Source organism: Oncorhynchus nerka, linkage group LG20 (genome assembly GCF_034236695.1).
Source record: "Oncorhynchus nerka isolate Pitt River linkage group LG20, Oner_Uvic_2.0, whole genome shotgun sequence".
In the NCBI taxonomy this organism is placed as follows: domain Eukaryota; kingdom Metazoa; phylum Chordata; class Actinopteri; order Salmoniformes; family Salmonidae; genus Oncorhynchus; species Oncorhynchus nerka.
Window position 1 is genome coordinate 92067862 of NC_088415.1, and position 12719 is coordinate 92080580.

The 12719-nt window shown below is 41.3% G+C and overlaps 1 protein-coding gene across 1 annotated transcript in view; it reads left to right on the forward strand.

Moving 5' to 3' along the window:
- LOC115127078 (receptor-type tyrosine-protein phosphatase mu-like) overlaps window positions 1-12719 on the forward strand; it is a 531907-nt gene that overhangs the window by 116776 nt on the left and 402412 nt on the right. Inside the window, exons 5-6 of the mRNA XM_065006102.1 lie at window positions 5836-5951; window positions 7655-7829. Coding sequence (XP_064862174.1) covers window positions 5836-5951; window positions 7655-7829 — 291 coding nt within the window. The remainder of the gene's footprint in view (window positions 1-5835; window positions 5952-7654; window positions 7830-12719) is intronic.

The following is a 12719-nucleotide window of genomic DNA, read 5'->3' on the forward strand; positions in this document are numbered from 1 at the left end:
ACCTAGGAAGAAACCTAGAGAGGAACCAAGCAATGCAGGTGTAGAAGCACTGAACACGTGTGTCTTTTCAATCATGTACCACAGGCAGTGAACGTGTGTTTCTAGGTGTTGAGGGAGAGCTATGTTCTGTTTAGTTCATGTTCTATATGGCCATCCCAGGGTTGTGCTGAGGTTAGTACCACAGGTAGTGAACATGTGTTTCTAGGTGTTGAGGGAGAGCTATGTTCTGTTTAGTTCATGTTCTATATGGCCATCCCAGGGTTGTGCTGAGGTTAGTACCACAGGTAGTGAACATGTGTTTCTAGGTGTTGAGGGAGAGCTATGTTCTGTTTAGTTCATGTTCTATATGGCCATCCCAGGGTTGTGCTGAGGTTAGTACCACAGGTAGTGAACATGTGTTTCTAGGTGTTGAGGGAGAGCTATGTTCTGTTTAGTTCCAGCCTGGGAGTCTCATGTTCTATAAGGCCATCCCAGGGTTGTGCTGAGGTTAGACGCCTCACAATGATACAGCCAGAACAATTTACATGACATACAGTTGAAGTCAGAAGTTTACATACACCTTAGCCAAATACATTTAAACTCAGTGTTTCACAATTCCTGACTTTTAATCCTTGTAAAACATTCCCATATCTTAGGTCAGTTAGGATCACCACTTTATTTAAAAAATGTGAAATGTCAGACTAATAGTTGAGAGAATGATTTATTTCAGCTTTTATTTCATTTATTCACGTTCCCAGTGGGTCAGAAGTTTACATAAACTCAATTAATATTTGGTAGCGTTGCCTTTAAATGATTTAACTTGGGTCAAACATTTCGGGTAGCCTTCCACGAGCTTCCTACAATAAGTTGGGTTAATATTGACCCATTCCTCCTGACAGAGCTGGTGTAACTGAGTCAGGTTTGTAGGCCTCCTTGCTTGCACACGCTTCTTCAGTTCTGCCCACATATTTTCTATAGGTTTGAGGTCAGGGCTTTGTGATGGCCACTCCAATACCTTGACTTTGTTGTCCTTAAGCCATTTTGCTACAACTTTGGAAGTATGCTTGGGGTCATTGTCCATTTGGAAGAACCATTTATGACCAAGCTTTAAGTTCCTGACTGATGTCTTGAGATGTTGCTTCAATATATCCACATCATTTTCCAACCTCATGACGCCATCTATTTTGTGAAGTGCACCAGTCCCCCCTGCAGCAAAGCACCCCCACAACATGATGCTGCCACCCCTGTGCTTCACGGTTGGGATGGTGTTCTCCGGCTTGCAAGTCTCCCCCTTTTTCCTCCAAACATGACGATGATCATTATTACCAAACAGTTCAATTTTTTTTTTCATCAGACCAGAGGACATTTCTCCAAAAAGTACAATCTTTTTCCCCATGTGTAGTTGCAAACTGTAGTCTGGCTTTTTTATGGCGGTTTTGGAGCAGTGGCTTCTTCCTTACTGACTGGCCTTTCAGGTTATGTCGATATAAGACTCTTTTTACTGTGGATATAGATACTTTTGTACCAGTTTCCTCCAGCATCTTCACAAGGTCCTTTGCTGTTGTTCTGGGATTGATTTGCACTTTTCACATCATCTCTAGGAGACAGAAAGCTTTCCTGAGCGGTATGACGGCTGCGTGGTCCCATGGTGTTTATACTTGTGTACTATTGTTTGTACAGATGAATGTGGTACCTTCAGGCGTTAGGAATTTGCTCCCAAGGATGAACCAGACTTGTGGAGGTCTACAATTTTTTTGGTAAGACCTGCTGTCTAAGGCCCATAGCTCACAATCTACAGCCTAATGGTAAGACCTGCAGTCTAAGGCCCATAGCTCACAATCTACAGCCTAATGGTAAGACCTGCAGTCTAAGGCCCATAGCTCACAATCTACAGCCTAATGGTAAGACCTGTAGTCTAAGGCCCATAGCTCACAATCTACAGCCTAATGGTAAGACCTGCAGTCTAAGGCCCATAACTCACAATCTACAGCCTAATGGTAAGACCTCCAGTCTAAGGCCCATAGCTCACAATCTACAGCCTAATGGTAAGACCTGCAGTCTAAGGCCCATAGCTCACAATCTATAGCCTAATGGTAAGACCTGCAGTCTAAGGCCCATAGCTCACAATCTACAGCCTAATGGTAAGACCTGCAGTCTAAGGCCCATAGCTCACAATCTACAGCCTAATGGTAAGACCTGCAGTCTAAGGCCCATAGCTCACAATCTACAGCCTAATGGTAAGACCTGCAGTCTAAGGCCCATAGCTCACAATCTACAGCCTAATGGTAAGACCTGCAGTCTAAGGCCCATAGCTCACAATCTACAGCCTAATGGTAAGACCTGCTGTCTAAGGCCCATAGCTCACAATCTACAGCCTAATGGTAAGACCTGCAGTCTAAGGCCCATAGCTCACAATCTACAGCCTAATGGTAAGACCTGCAGTCTAAGGCCCATAGCTCACAATCTACAGCCTAATGGTAAAACCTGCAGTCTAAGGCCCATAGCTCACAATCTACAGCCTAATGGTAAGACCTGCAGTCTAAGGCCCATAGCTCACAATCTACAGCCTAATGGTAAGACCTGCTGTCTAAGGCCCATAGCTCACGATCTCAGCTACAATCAATAACACCATGGTTTTCCATGAATTAATTCATGGCTAGCCATCTAGCTTTAATCATCAATGCTATGTCACACAGACCACAGGTCAGGTTGCTGTATGTTAAATGATCTAGTGACCACAGGAATCAAGCAGCTGAATTCCTACAAATGTAATGTCAATGAGAAGGATTTCCATAGTAAAGGTGCTAGTTTCTGCACTGCACACAAATGTAGCAGAAGCAGATCAATGAAAACAATTGTCACCACGACGACGACGACGACGTGACAGATGTTTAAATGTAGAAATGTGAGCGGATCAATACGCCGCTTAGGGAGTGGTGATCGGGTTTCTCTCTGAGTGATACTCATACGCTGCATTGATCGTGAGCTTGCATCCCAAATGTCCACCCTATTCCCCTATATAGTGTACTACCTATTTAACCAGAGCGCCAAAAAAGTAGTGCACTATATAGGGAATAGGGTGCCGTTTGGGATGCAGCCAGGGGGTCTAGCGGGGTCCTAGTGGAGCAGAGGCAATTCATTTTGTGCTTAATACGACCGTGTGGAATATGGGCTAGCTCTGAGATGTGATTAGTACTGCCTGTGTGGCCCATCGCCTCCTTTTACAACACAGCATTTAAAAAGACATTAGCAAACGATGAGAAAAATGGATTTGTCTGTCTGGTTTGGCATTTAGAGGAGGGTTGACAGGCCAAAGTCATAATACTAGGTAATACTGATGCTACGTCTTGTAATATATCATATATACATAATACTAGGTAATACTGATGCTACGTCTTGTAATATATCATATATTTCATAATACTAGGTAATACTGATACTATGTCTTGTAATATATCATATATACATAATACTAGGTAATACTGATACTATGTCTTGTAATGTATCATATATACATAATACTAGGTAATACTGATACTATGTCTTGTAATGTATCATATATACATAATACAAGGTAATACTGATACTATGTCTTATCATATATCATATATACATAATACTAGGTAATACTGATACTATGTAATGTATCATATATACATAATACTAGGTAATACTGATACTATGTAATGTATCATATAGTCTTAATACTAGGTAATACTGATGCTACGTCTTGTAATATATCATATATACATAATACTAGGTAATACTGATACTATGTCTTGTAATGTATCATATATACATAATACTAGGTAATACTGATACTATGTCTTATCATATATCATATATACATAATACTAGGTAATACTGATACTATGTAATGTATCATATATACATAGTACCAGTATTACCTAGTATTATGTATATATGATATATTACATAGTATCAGTATTACCTAGTATTATGTCTTGTAATGTATCATATAGTCATAATACTAGGTAATACTGATACTATGTCTTGTAATGTATCATATATACATAATACTAGGTAACACGGATACTACGTTTTGTAATATATCATATAGTCATAATACTAGATAATACTGATACTATGTCTTGTAATGTATCATATAGTCATAATACTAGGTAACACTGATACTACGTCTTGTAATGTATCATATATACATAATACTAGGTAATACTGATACTGTGTAATATATCATATATACATAATACTAGGTAATACTGATACTATGTAATGTATTATAGTCATAATACTAGGTAATACTGATACTGTGTAATATATCATATATACATAATACTAGGTAATACTGATGCTATGTAATATATCATATATACATAGTACCAGTATTACCTAGTATTATGTATATATGATATATTACATAGTATCAGTATTACCTAGTATTATGTCTTGTAATGTATCATATAGTCAATACTAGGTAATACTGATACTACGTCTTGTAATGTATCGTATAGTCAATACTAAGTAATACTGATATTATGTCTTGTAATGTATCATATAGTCAATACTAGGTAATACTGATACTATGTCTTGTAATGTATCATATCGTCATAATACTAGGTAATACTGATACTATGTCTTGTAATGTATCGTATAGTCAATACTAGGTAATACTGATACTATGTCTTGTAATGTATCATATAGTCATAATACTAGGTAATACTGATACTATGTCTTGTAATGTATCGTATAGTCAATACTAGGTAATACTGATACTATGTCTTGTAATGTATCGTATAGTCAATACTAGGTAATACTGATACTGTGTAATATATCATATATACATAATACTAGGTAATACTGATACTACGTCTTGTAATGTATCATATATACATAATACTAGGTAATACTGATGCTATGTAATATATCATATATACATAGTACCAGTATTACCTAGTATTATGTATATATGATATATTACATAGTATCAGTATTACCTAGTATTATGTCTTGTAATGTATCATATAGTCAATACTAGGTAATACTGATACTACGTCTTGTAATGTATCGTATAGTCAATACTAAGTAATACTGATATTACGTCTTGTAATGTATCGTATAGTCAATACTAAGTAATACTGATATTATGTCTTGTAATGTATCATATAGTCAATACTAGGTAATACTGATACTATGTCTTGTAATGTATCATATAGTCATAATACTAGGTAATACTGATACTATGTCTTGTAATGTATCGTATAGTCAATACTAGGTAATACTGATACTATGTCTTGTAATGTATCGTATAGTCAATACTGATACTGTGTCTTCTACTGTAATGTATCATATGTATAATTATATACATGTTAAAAGTAGGACAAGATTTGATGAATAGTGAAATGATACAATTAGCTTAGTGAGGTTCTTTGTAGGGTTGCTTGTGTTTCTATCTAACTAGTCAAGATCAGATGATTATTTGTCCTGGTTTTCCGCCTTACAGAATGGGGGTGTACAGTGAAGCACATGTTGAAATTATAATCTGCATTAAATGGTCTTATGATATATCCGGATTGGGATCTTTAATACCTCTTATTATAAAAACACATACAGTAACAGTATTCACAGAATGTAATGTTTTGTTGTAGATTCTAACCCCATGTAGTATCCACAGAATGTAATGTTTTGTTGTAGATTCTAACTCCATGTAGTATCCACAGAATGTAATGTTTTGTTGTAGATTCTAACCCCATGAGGGGTATACCCTATTATAAACATATTTTCCTGATCATAAAGGACATAGAGGTTTTGGGTTATATATATATTACTGTATATTAACATGTGTATGTGTATGTGTGTGTGTTTGTGTGTTTATAGTGAACACCCCTCACTTCCTGACCATAAAGGGTGTAGAGGTGAACGCTGGACAGACGGCCGCCTTCCACTGTACTGTCAACGGGCGACAGAGAGACAGCTTCAACCTCTGGTTACAGGTAACAACAACACCTTATCCTGACCCCTGACCCCCGACCCCTAAACCTAACAATCCACTGTACTGTTAATAGACGACAGAGAGACAGCTTCAACCTCTGGTTACAGGTAACAACAGCACCTTATCCTGACCCCCGACCCCTAAACCTAACAATCCACTGTACTGTTAATAGACGACAGAGAGACAGCTTCAACCTCTGGTTACAGGTAACAACAACACCTTATCCTGACCCCTGACCCCTAAACCTAACAATCCACTGTACTGTTAATAGACGACAGAGAGACAGCTTCAACCTCTGGTTACAGGTAACAACAGCACCTTATCCTGACCCCTGACCCCTAAACCTAACAATCCACTGTACTGTTAATAGACGACAGAGAGACTTCAACCTCTGGTTACAGGTAACAATGTTCACCCAAAATGTTACACTTCACTTTACTACTGGAGGTGTTTTCATTGACCTGCCTCCCCACCAGGGATCTCCAGTTCAGTACCTGTTGTGCAGGCTTTGGTTCTATTCCAGCACAACAACAACACCTGATTCAGATAAAACAACATGGTACCGGTTGAAGATTATGACTGGTTGTTGATATTGATGATTTGAACTAGACATTACTGCCGGGAAGGAACAAGATTTTAGCGGTAGTAGGTTTCACTATATCAAACCCTGGCCTACACTCTTGGAAGAAAGGTGCTTATCTAGAACCTAAAAGAGTTCACCAACTGGAGACCCGAGAGAGTGAGAGAGAGAGAAAGGAAGAGAGAGAGAGTGAGAGAGAGAAGAGGAGAGGGGGCCGAACATTTATTTTATTCACAATACCCCTTAATGACATCACAATACCCCTTAATGACATCACAATACCCCTTAATGACATCACAATACCCCTTAATGACATCACAATACCCCTTAATGATAAAGCAAAAAACATGTTCTTAGAAATTAATTATCACATTTACATAAGTATTCAGACCCTTTACTCAGTACTTTGTTGAAGCACCTTTGGCAGTGATTACAGTCTTGAGTCTTCCTTAGTATGATGTTACAAGCTTGGCAGACCTGTATTTGGGGAGTTTCTCCCATTCTTCTCTGCAGATCCTCTCAAGCTCTGTCAGGTTGGATGGGGAGCGTCGCTGCACAGGTATTTTCAGGTCTCTCCAGAGATGTTCGATCGGGAGGTCTTGCATTGTCTTGGCTGTGTGCTTAGGGTCGTTGTCCTGTTGGAAGGTGAACCTTCGCCCCAATTTGAGGTCCTGAGCGATCTGGAGCAGGTTTTCATCAAAGATCTTTCTGTACTTTGCTGTTGGCTCTCCTGTTGGATCTGCTGCCACACACACACACTGTTGTCCCCTCGAACACTGATGCAATCAAGGTCAAGCCACTTTAGTATTTAAACCTGTCAATTTGATTTTTGCCTATCCCTACGTTTTGAGAGCTAACCCCTGTCTGTGTTTCAACAGGGTGGACGCAAGTTCCCTATGAAGGCCACTAAATGACCATGTACCACTAAAACTACATCTAACCTGCTGTGTGTTTCAACAGGGTGGACGCAAGTTCCATATGAAGGCCACTAAATGACCATGTACCACTAAAACTACATCTAACCTGCTGTGTGTTTCAACAGGGTGGACGCAAGTTCCATATGAAGGCCACTAAATGACCATGTACCACTAAAACTACATCTAACCTGCTGTGTGTTTCAACAGGGTATTGGTGGACGCGAGGCCCCTATGAAGTCCACTAAGCCGTGGAACAACAGACGCTTCATTGGGACCTTCGACGTGGAGAACACCACTAAAGGAGACTCAGGACGCTACCGATGCATAGTCCACTCTGACAAAGGAGTTGGAGTGTCCAACTATGGAGAACTCACCATAAAACGTAAGTACTATAGTGTCCAACTATGGAGAACTCACCATAAAACGTAAGTACTGTAGATTTCAGTCATTCTCCTCCAAAACCTTTTAAATTACACTGTGGTGAATTTTGAAATGGGACCCACAACAGAACTGAAATAGCCTCAACATTCCCACGACCTTCGTAGAGAAATGAGCACAAGACATATACAACCAGGAAATGATTCAGACGTTGTTTTCCAGAATATCCTCAAAGACGAAAGAAAGCCCCAACGAGGTTAAATATAAAACACAGCCAGAGAAGAGGTGAAAGAAAGCCCCAACGAGGTTAAATATAAAACAGCCAGAGAAGAGGTGAAAGAAAGCCCCGTCAAGGCTAAATATAAAACACAGCCAGAGAAGAGGTGAAAGAAAGCCCCAACGAGGCTAAATATAAAACAGCCAGAGGAGAGGTGAAAGAAAGCCCCAACGAGGCTAAATATAAAACACAGCCAGAGAAGTAAAGGTTTATGTTGATGTGTTCTCTAGTGGACTGGGATGTGTGTGTTCTCTATAAAGTCATGCCCTTGAACGAGTGGAGAGGACTGACCCATTCTAACCTAAATGATGATACAGACCCATTCCACCCTAAAGGACAAGGACCCATCTTCTGCTTCCTGCTTCTTCCTGTCTTTTCCTGCTCAACAACATCAGCCATAATGCTCCAGAGATGGCCGCCTCGCTTCGCATTCCTAGGAAACAATGCAGTATTTTGTATTTTTTTAACGTTTTTTTTCTTACATTGGTAGCCCAGGTAATCTTAGGTTTCATTACATACAGTCGGGAGGAACTACTGAACATAAGAGCAACATCATCTCACCATCATTACGACCAGGAATATGACTTTCCCGAAGCGGATCCTGTTTTCTGCCTTCCACCCAGCACAATGAACCGGATCCCAGCTGGCGCCCCAAAACAACGACATCGTAAAAGAAGCAAACGAATCGGTCTTCTGGTCAGGCTCCGGAGACGGGCACATCGCGTACCACTCCCTAGCATACTAGTCGCCAATGTCCAGTCTCTTGACAACAAGGTTGATGAAATCCGAGCAAGGGTAGCATTCCAGAGAGACATCAGAGTGTAACGTTCTTTGCTTCACGGAAACATGGCTCACTTGAGAGACTCTATCCGAGTTGGTGCAGCCAGCTGGTTTCTCCACGCATCGCGCTGACAGAAACAACCATCTTTCTGGTAAGAAGAGGGGCGGGGGGGTATGCCTTATGATTAATGAGACGTGGTGTGATCATAACAACATACAGGAACTCAAGTCCATCTGTTCACCTGATTAGAATTCCTCACAATCAAATGTCGACCGCATTATCTACCAAGAGAATTCTCTTCGATTATAATCACAGCCGTATATATTCCCCCCCAAGCAGACACATCGATGGCCCTGAACAAACTTTATTTGACTCTATGCAAACTGGAAACCACATATTCTGAGGCTGCATTCATTGTAGCTGGGGATTTTAACAAGGCTAATCTGAAAACAAGACTCCCTAAATTGTATCAGCATATCGATTGCGCAACCAGGGCTGGTAAAACCGTGGATCATTGTTATTCTAACTTCCGCGACGCATATAAGGCCCTCCCCCCCGGCCTCCTTTCGGAAAAGCTGACCACGACTCAATTTTGTTGCTCCCAGCCTACAGACAGAAACTAAAACAAGAAGCTCCCGCGCTCAGGTCTGTTCAACACCGGGTCGACCAATCTGATTCCACACTTCAAGACTGCTTCGATCACGTGGACTGGGATATGTTCCGCATTGCGTCAGACAACAACATTGACGAATATGCTGATTCGGTGAGCGAGTTCATTAGAAAGTGCATTGACGATGTCGTACCCATAGCAACGATTAAAACATTCCCAAACCAGAAACTGTGGAATGATGGCAGCATTCGCATGAAACTGAAAGCGCGAACCATTGCTCTTAATCAGGGCAAGGTGACCGGAAACATGACCGAATACAAACAGTGTAGCTATTCCCTACGCAAGGCAATCAAATAAGCTAAGCGTCAGTATAGAGACGAAGTAGAGTCGCAATTCAACGGCTCAGACACAAGAGGTATGTGGCAGGGTATACCGTCAATCCCGGAAGAAAGAAAAACAGCCCCGTCACGGACCAGGATGTCTTGCTCCCAGACAGACTAAATAACTTTTTTGCCCGCTTTGAAGACAATACAGTGCCACTGAAATGGCCCGCAACCAAAACCTGCAGACTCTCCTTCACTGCAGCCAACATGAGTAAAACATTTAAACGTGTTAACCCTCGCAAGGCTGCAGGCCCAGATGGCATCCCCAGCCGCATCCTCAGAGCATGTGCAGACCAGCTGGCTGGTGTGTTTACGGACATATTCAATCAATCCTCCAGTCTGCAGTCTCCACATGCTTCAAGAGGGCCACCATTGTTCCTGTTCCCAAGAAAGCTAAGGTAACTGAGCTAAATGACTACCGCCCCGTAGCACTCACTTCCGTCATCATGAAGTGCTTTGAGTGACTAGTCAAGGACCATATCACCTCCACCCTACCTGACACCCTAGACCCACTCCAATTTGCTTACCGCCCAATGACGCAATCGCAACCACACTGCCCTAACCCATCTGGACAAGAGGAATACCTATGTGAGAATGCTGTTCATCAACTACAGCTCAGCATTTAACACCATAGTACCCTCCAAAATCGTCATCAAGCTCGAGACCCTGGGTCTCGACCCCACCCTGTGCAACTGGGTACTGGATTTCCTGACAGGCCGCCCCCAGGTGGTGAGGGTAGGTAACAACATCTCCACCCGCTGATCCTCAACACTGGGGCCCCACAAGGGTGCGTTCTGAGCCCTCTCCTGTACTCCCTGTTCACCCATGACTGCGTGGCCATGCACGCCTCCAACTCAATCATCAAGTTTGAGGACGATACTACAGTGGTAGGCTTGATTACCAACAACGACGAGACGGCCTACAGGGAGGAGGTGAGGGCCCTCAGAGTGTGATGTCAGGAAAATAACCTCACACTCAACGCCAACAAAACAAAGGAGTTGATTGTGGACTTCAGGAAACAGCAGAGGGAGCACCCCCCTATCCACATCGAGGGTAGTACGTTTTAAGGGAGGGTAGTACGTTTTAAGTTCCTCGGCGTACACATCACAGACAAACTGAATTGGTTCACCCACACAGACAGCGTCGTGAAGAAGGCGCAGCCGCGCCTCTTCATCCTCAGGAGGCTTGTCACCAAAAGCACTCACAAACTTCTACAGATGCACAATCGAGAGCATCCTGTCGGGCTGTATCACCGCCTGGTACGGTAACTGCTCCGCCCACAACCGCCCACAAAAGGCTCTCCGGAGGGTAGTGAGGTCTGCACAACGCATTCCCGGGGGCAAACTACCTGCCTTCCATGACACCTATGTATACCACCCGATGTCACAGGAAGGCCATAAAGATCATCAAGTACAACAACCACCCGAGCCACTGCCTGTTCACCCCGCTATCATCCAGAAGGCGAGGTCAGTACAGGTGCATCAAAGCACGGACCGAGAGACTGAAAAACAGCTTATATCTCAAGGCCATCAGACTGTTAAACAGCCACCACTAACATTGAGTGGCTGCTGCCAACACACTGACTCAACTCCAGCCACTTTAACTTGTTATGGCTGCAATCCCGATATCGGTGTATGTGTCATCAACAACCGCTGAATAGCATAGCGCTACATACAATAAATATTACTATAAATATTTATATTCATGAAATCATGAAGTGCAATATAGGAAAACACAGTTTAGCCACCTGTCGTGTCAGATTTTGAAATTATGCTTTACAGTGAAAGCAATCCAAGCGTTTGTGTAAGCTTATCGATCGCACGATAAAACATTAAGTACACTAAGCATCAGGTAGCTCGGTCACGAAAATCAGAAAAGCAATCAAATTAATCGTTTACCTTTGATGATCTTCGGATGTTTTCACTCACGAGACTCTCAGTTACACAGCAAATGTTCCTTTTGTTCCATAAAGATTATTTTTCTATCCAAAATACCTCCGTTTGTTTGTCGCGTCATGTTCAGAAATCCACAGGAAAGAGCGGTCACGACAACGCAGACAAATTCCAAATAATATCCACAGAAACATGTCAAACGTTTTTTATAATCAATCCTCAGATTGTTTTTAAAATATATAATCGATAATATATCAACTGCAAATGTCTTTCACAGTAGGAGAGGGAAAAGCAATGGCTGTCCAAACTCATGTGACCACTTGACACGATGTTATCGTTCTGGCTTATTTTTCAAAAATAAAAGCCTGAAACTATGTCTGAAGACTGTTGACACCTTGAGGAAGCGATAGGAAAAGGAATCTGGTTCATATCCCTTTAAATCCAGCAAAGGGAGGCTATGGAACATGGAGTTTTCAAAATAGAAGCCACTTCCTGCTTTGATTTTCCTCAGTGTTTCGCCTGCAATATCAGTTCTGTTATACTCACAGACAATATTTTGACAGTTTTGGAAACTTTAGAGTGTTTTCTATCCAATACTAATAATACTATGAATATATTAAGAACTGAAACTGAGGAGCTGGCCGTTTACAATGGGCACCTTTTCATCCAAGCTACTCAATACTGCCCCTGCAGCCATAAAAAGTTACTAATGGAAATTGATGTAAAAATATATCACTAGCCACTTTAAACAATACTACCTAATATAATGTTACATACCCTACATTACTCATCTCATATGTATACGTATATACTGTACTCTATATCATCTACTGCATCTTTATGTAATACATGTATCGCTAGCCACTTTATACTATGCCACTTTGTTTACATACCCTACATTACTCATCTCATATGTATATACTGTACTCGATACCATCTACTGCATCTTGC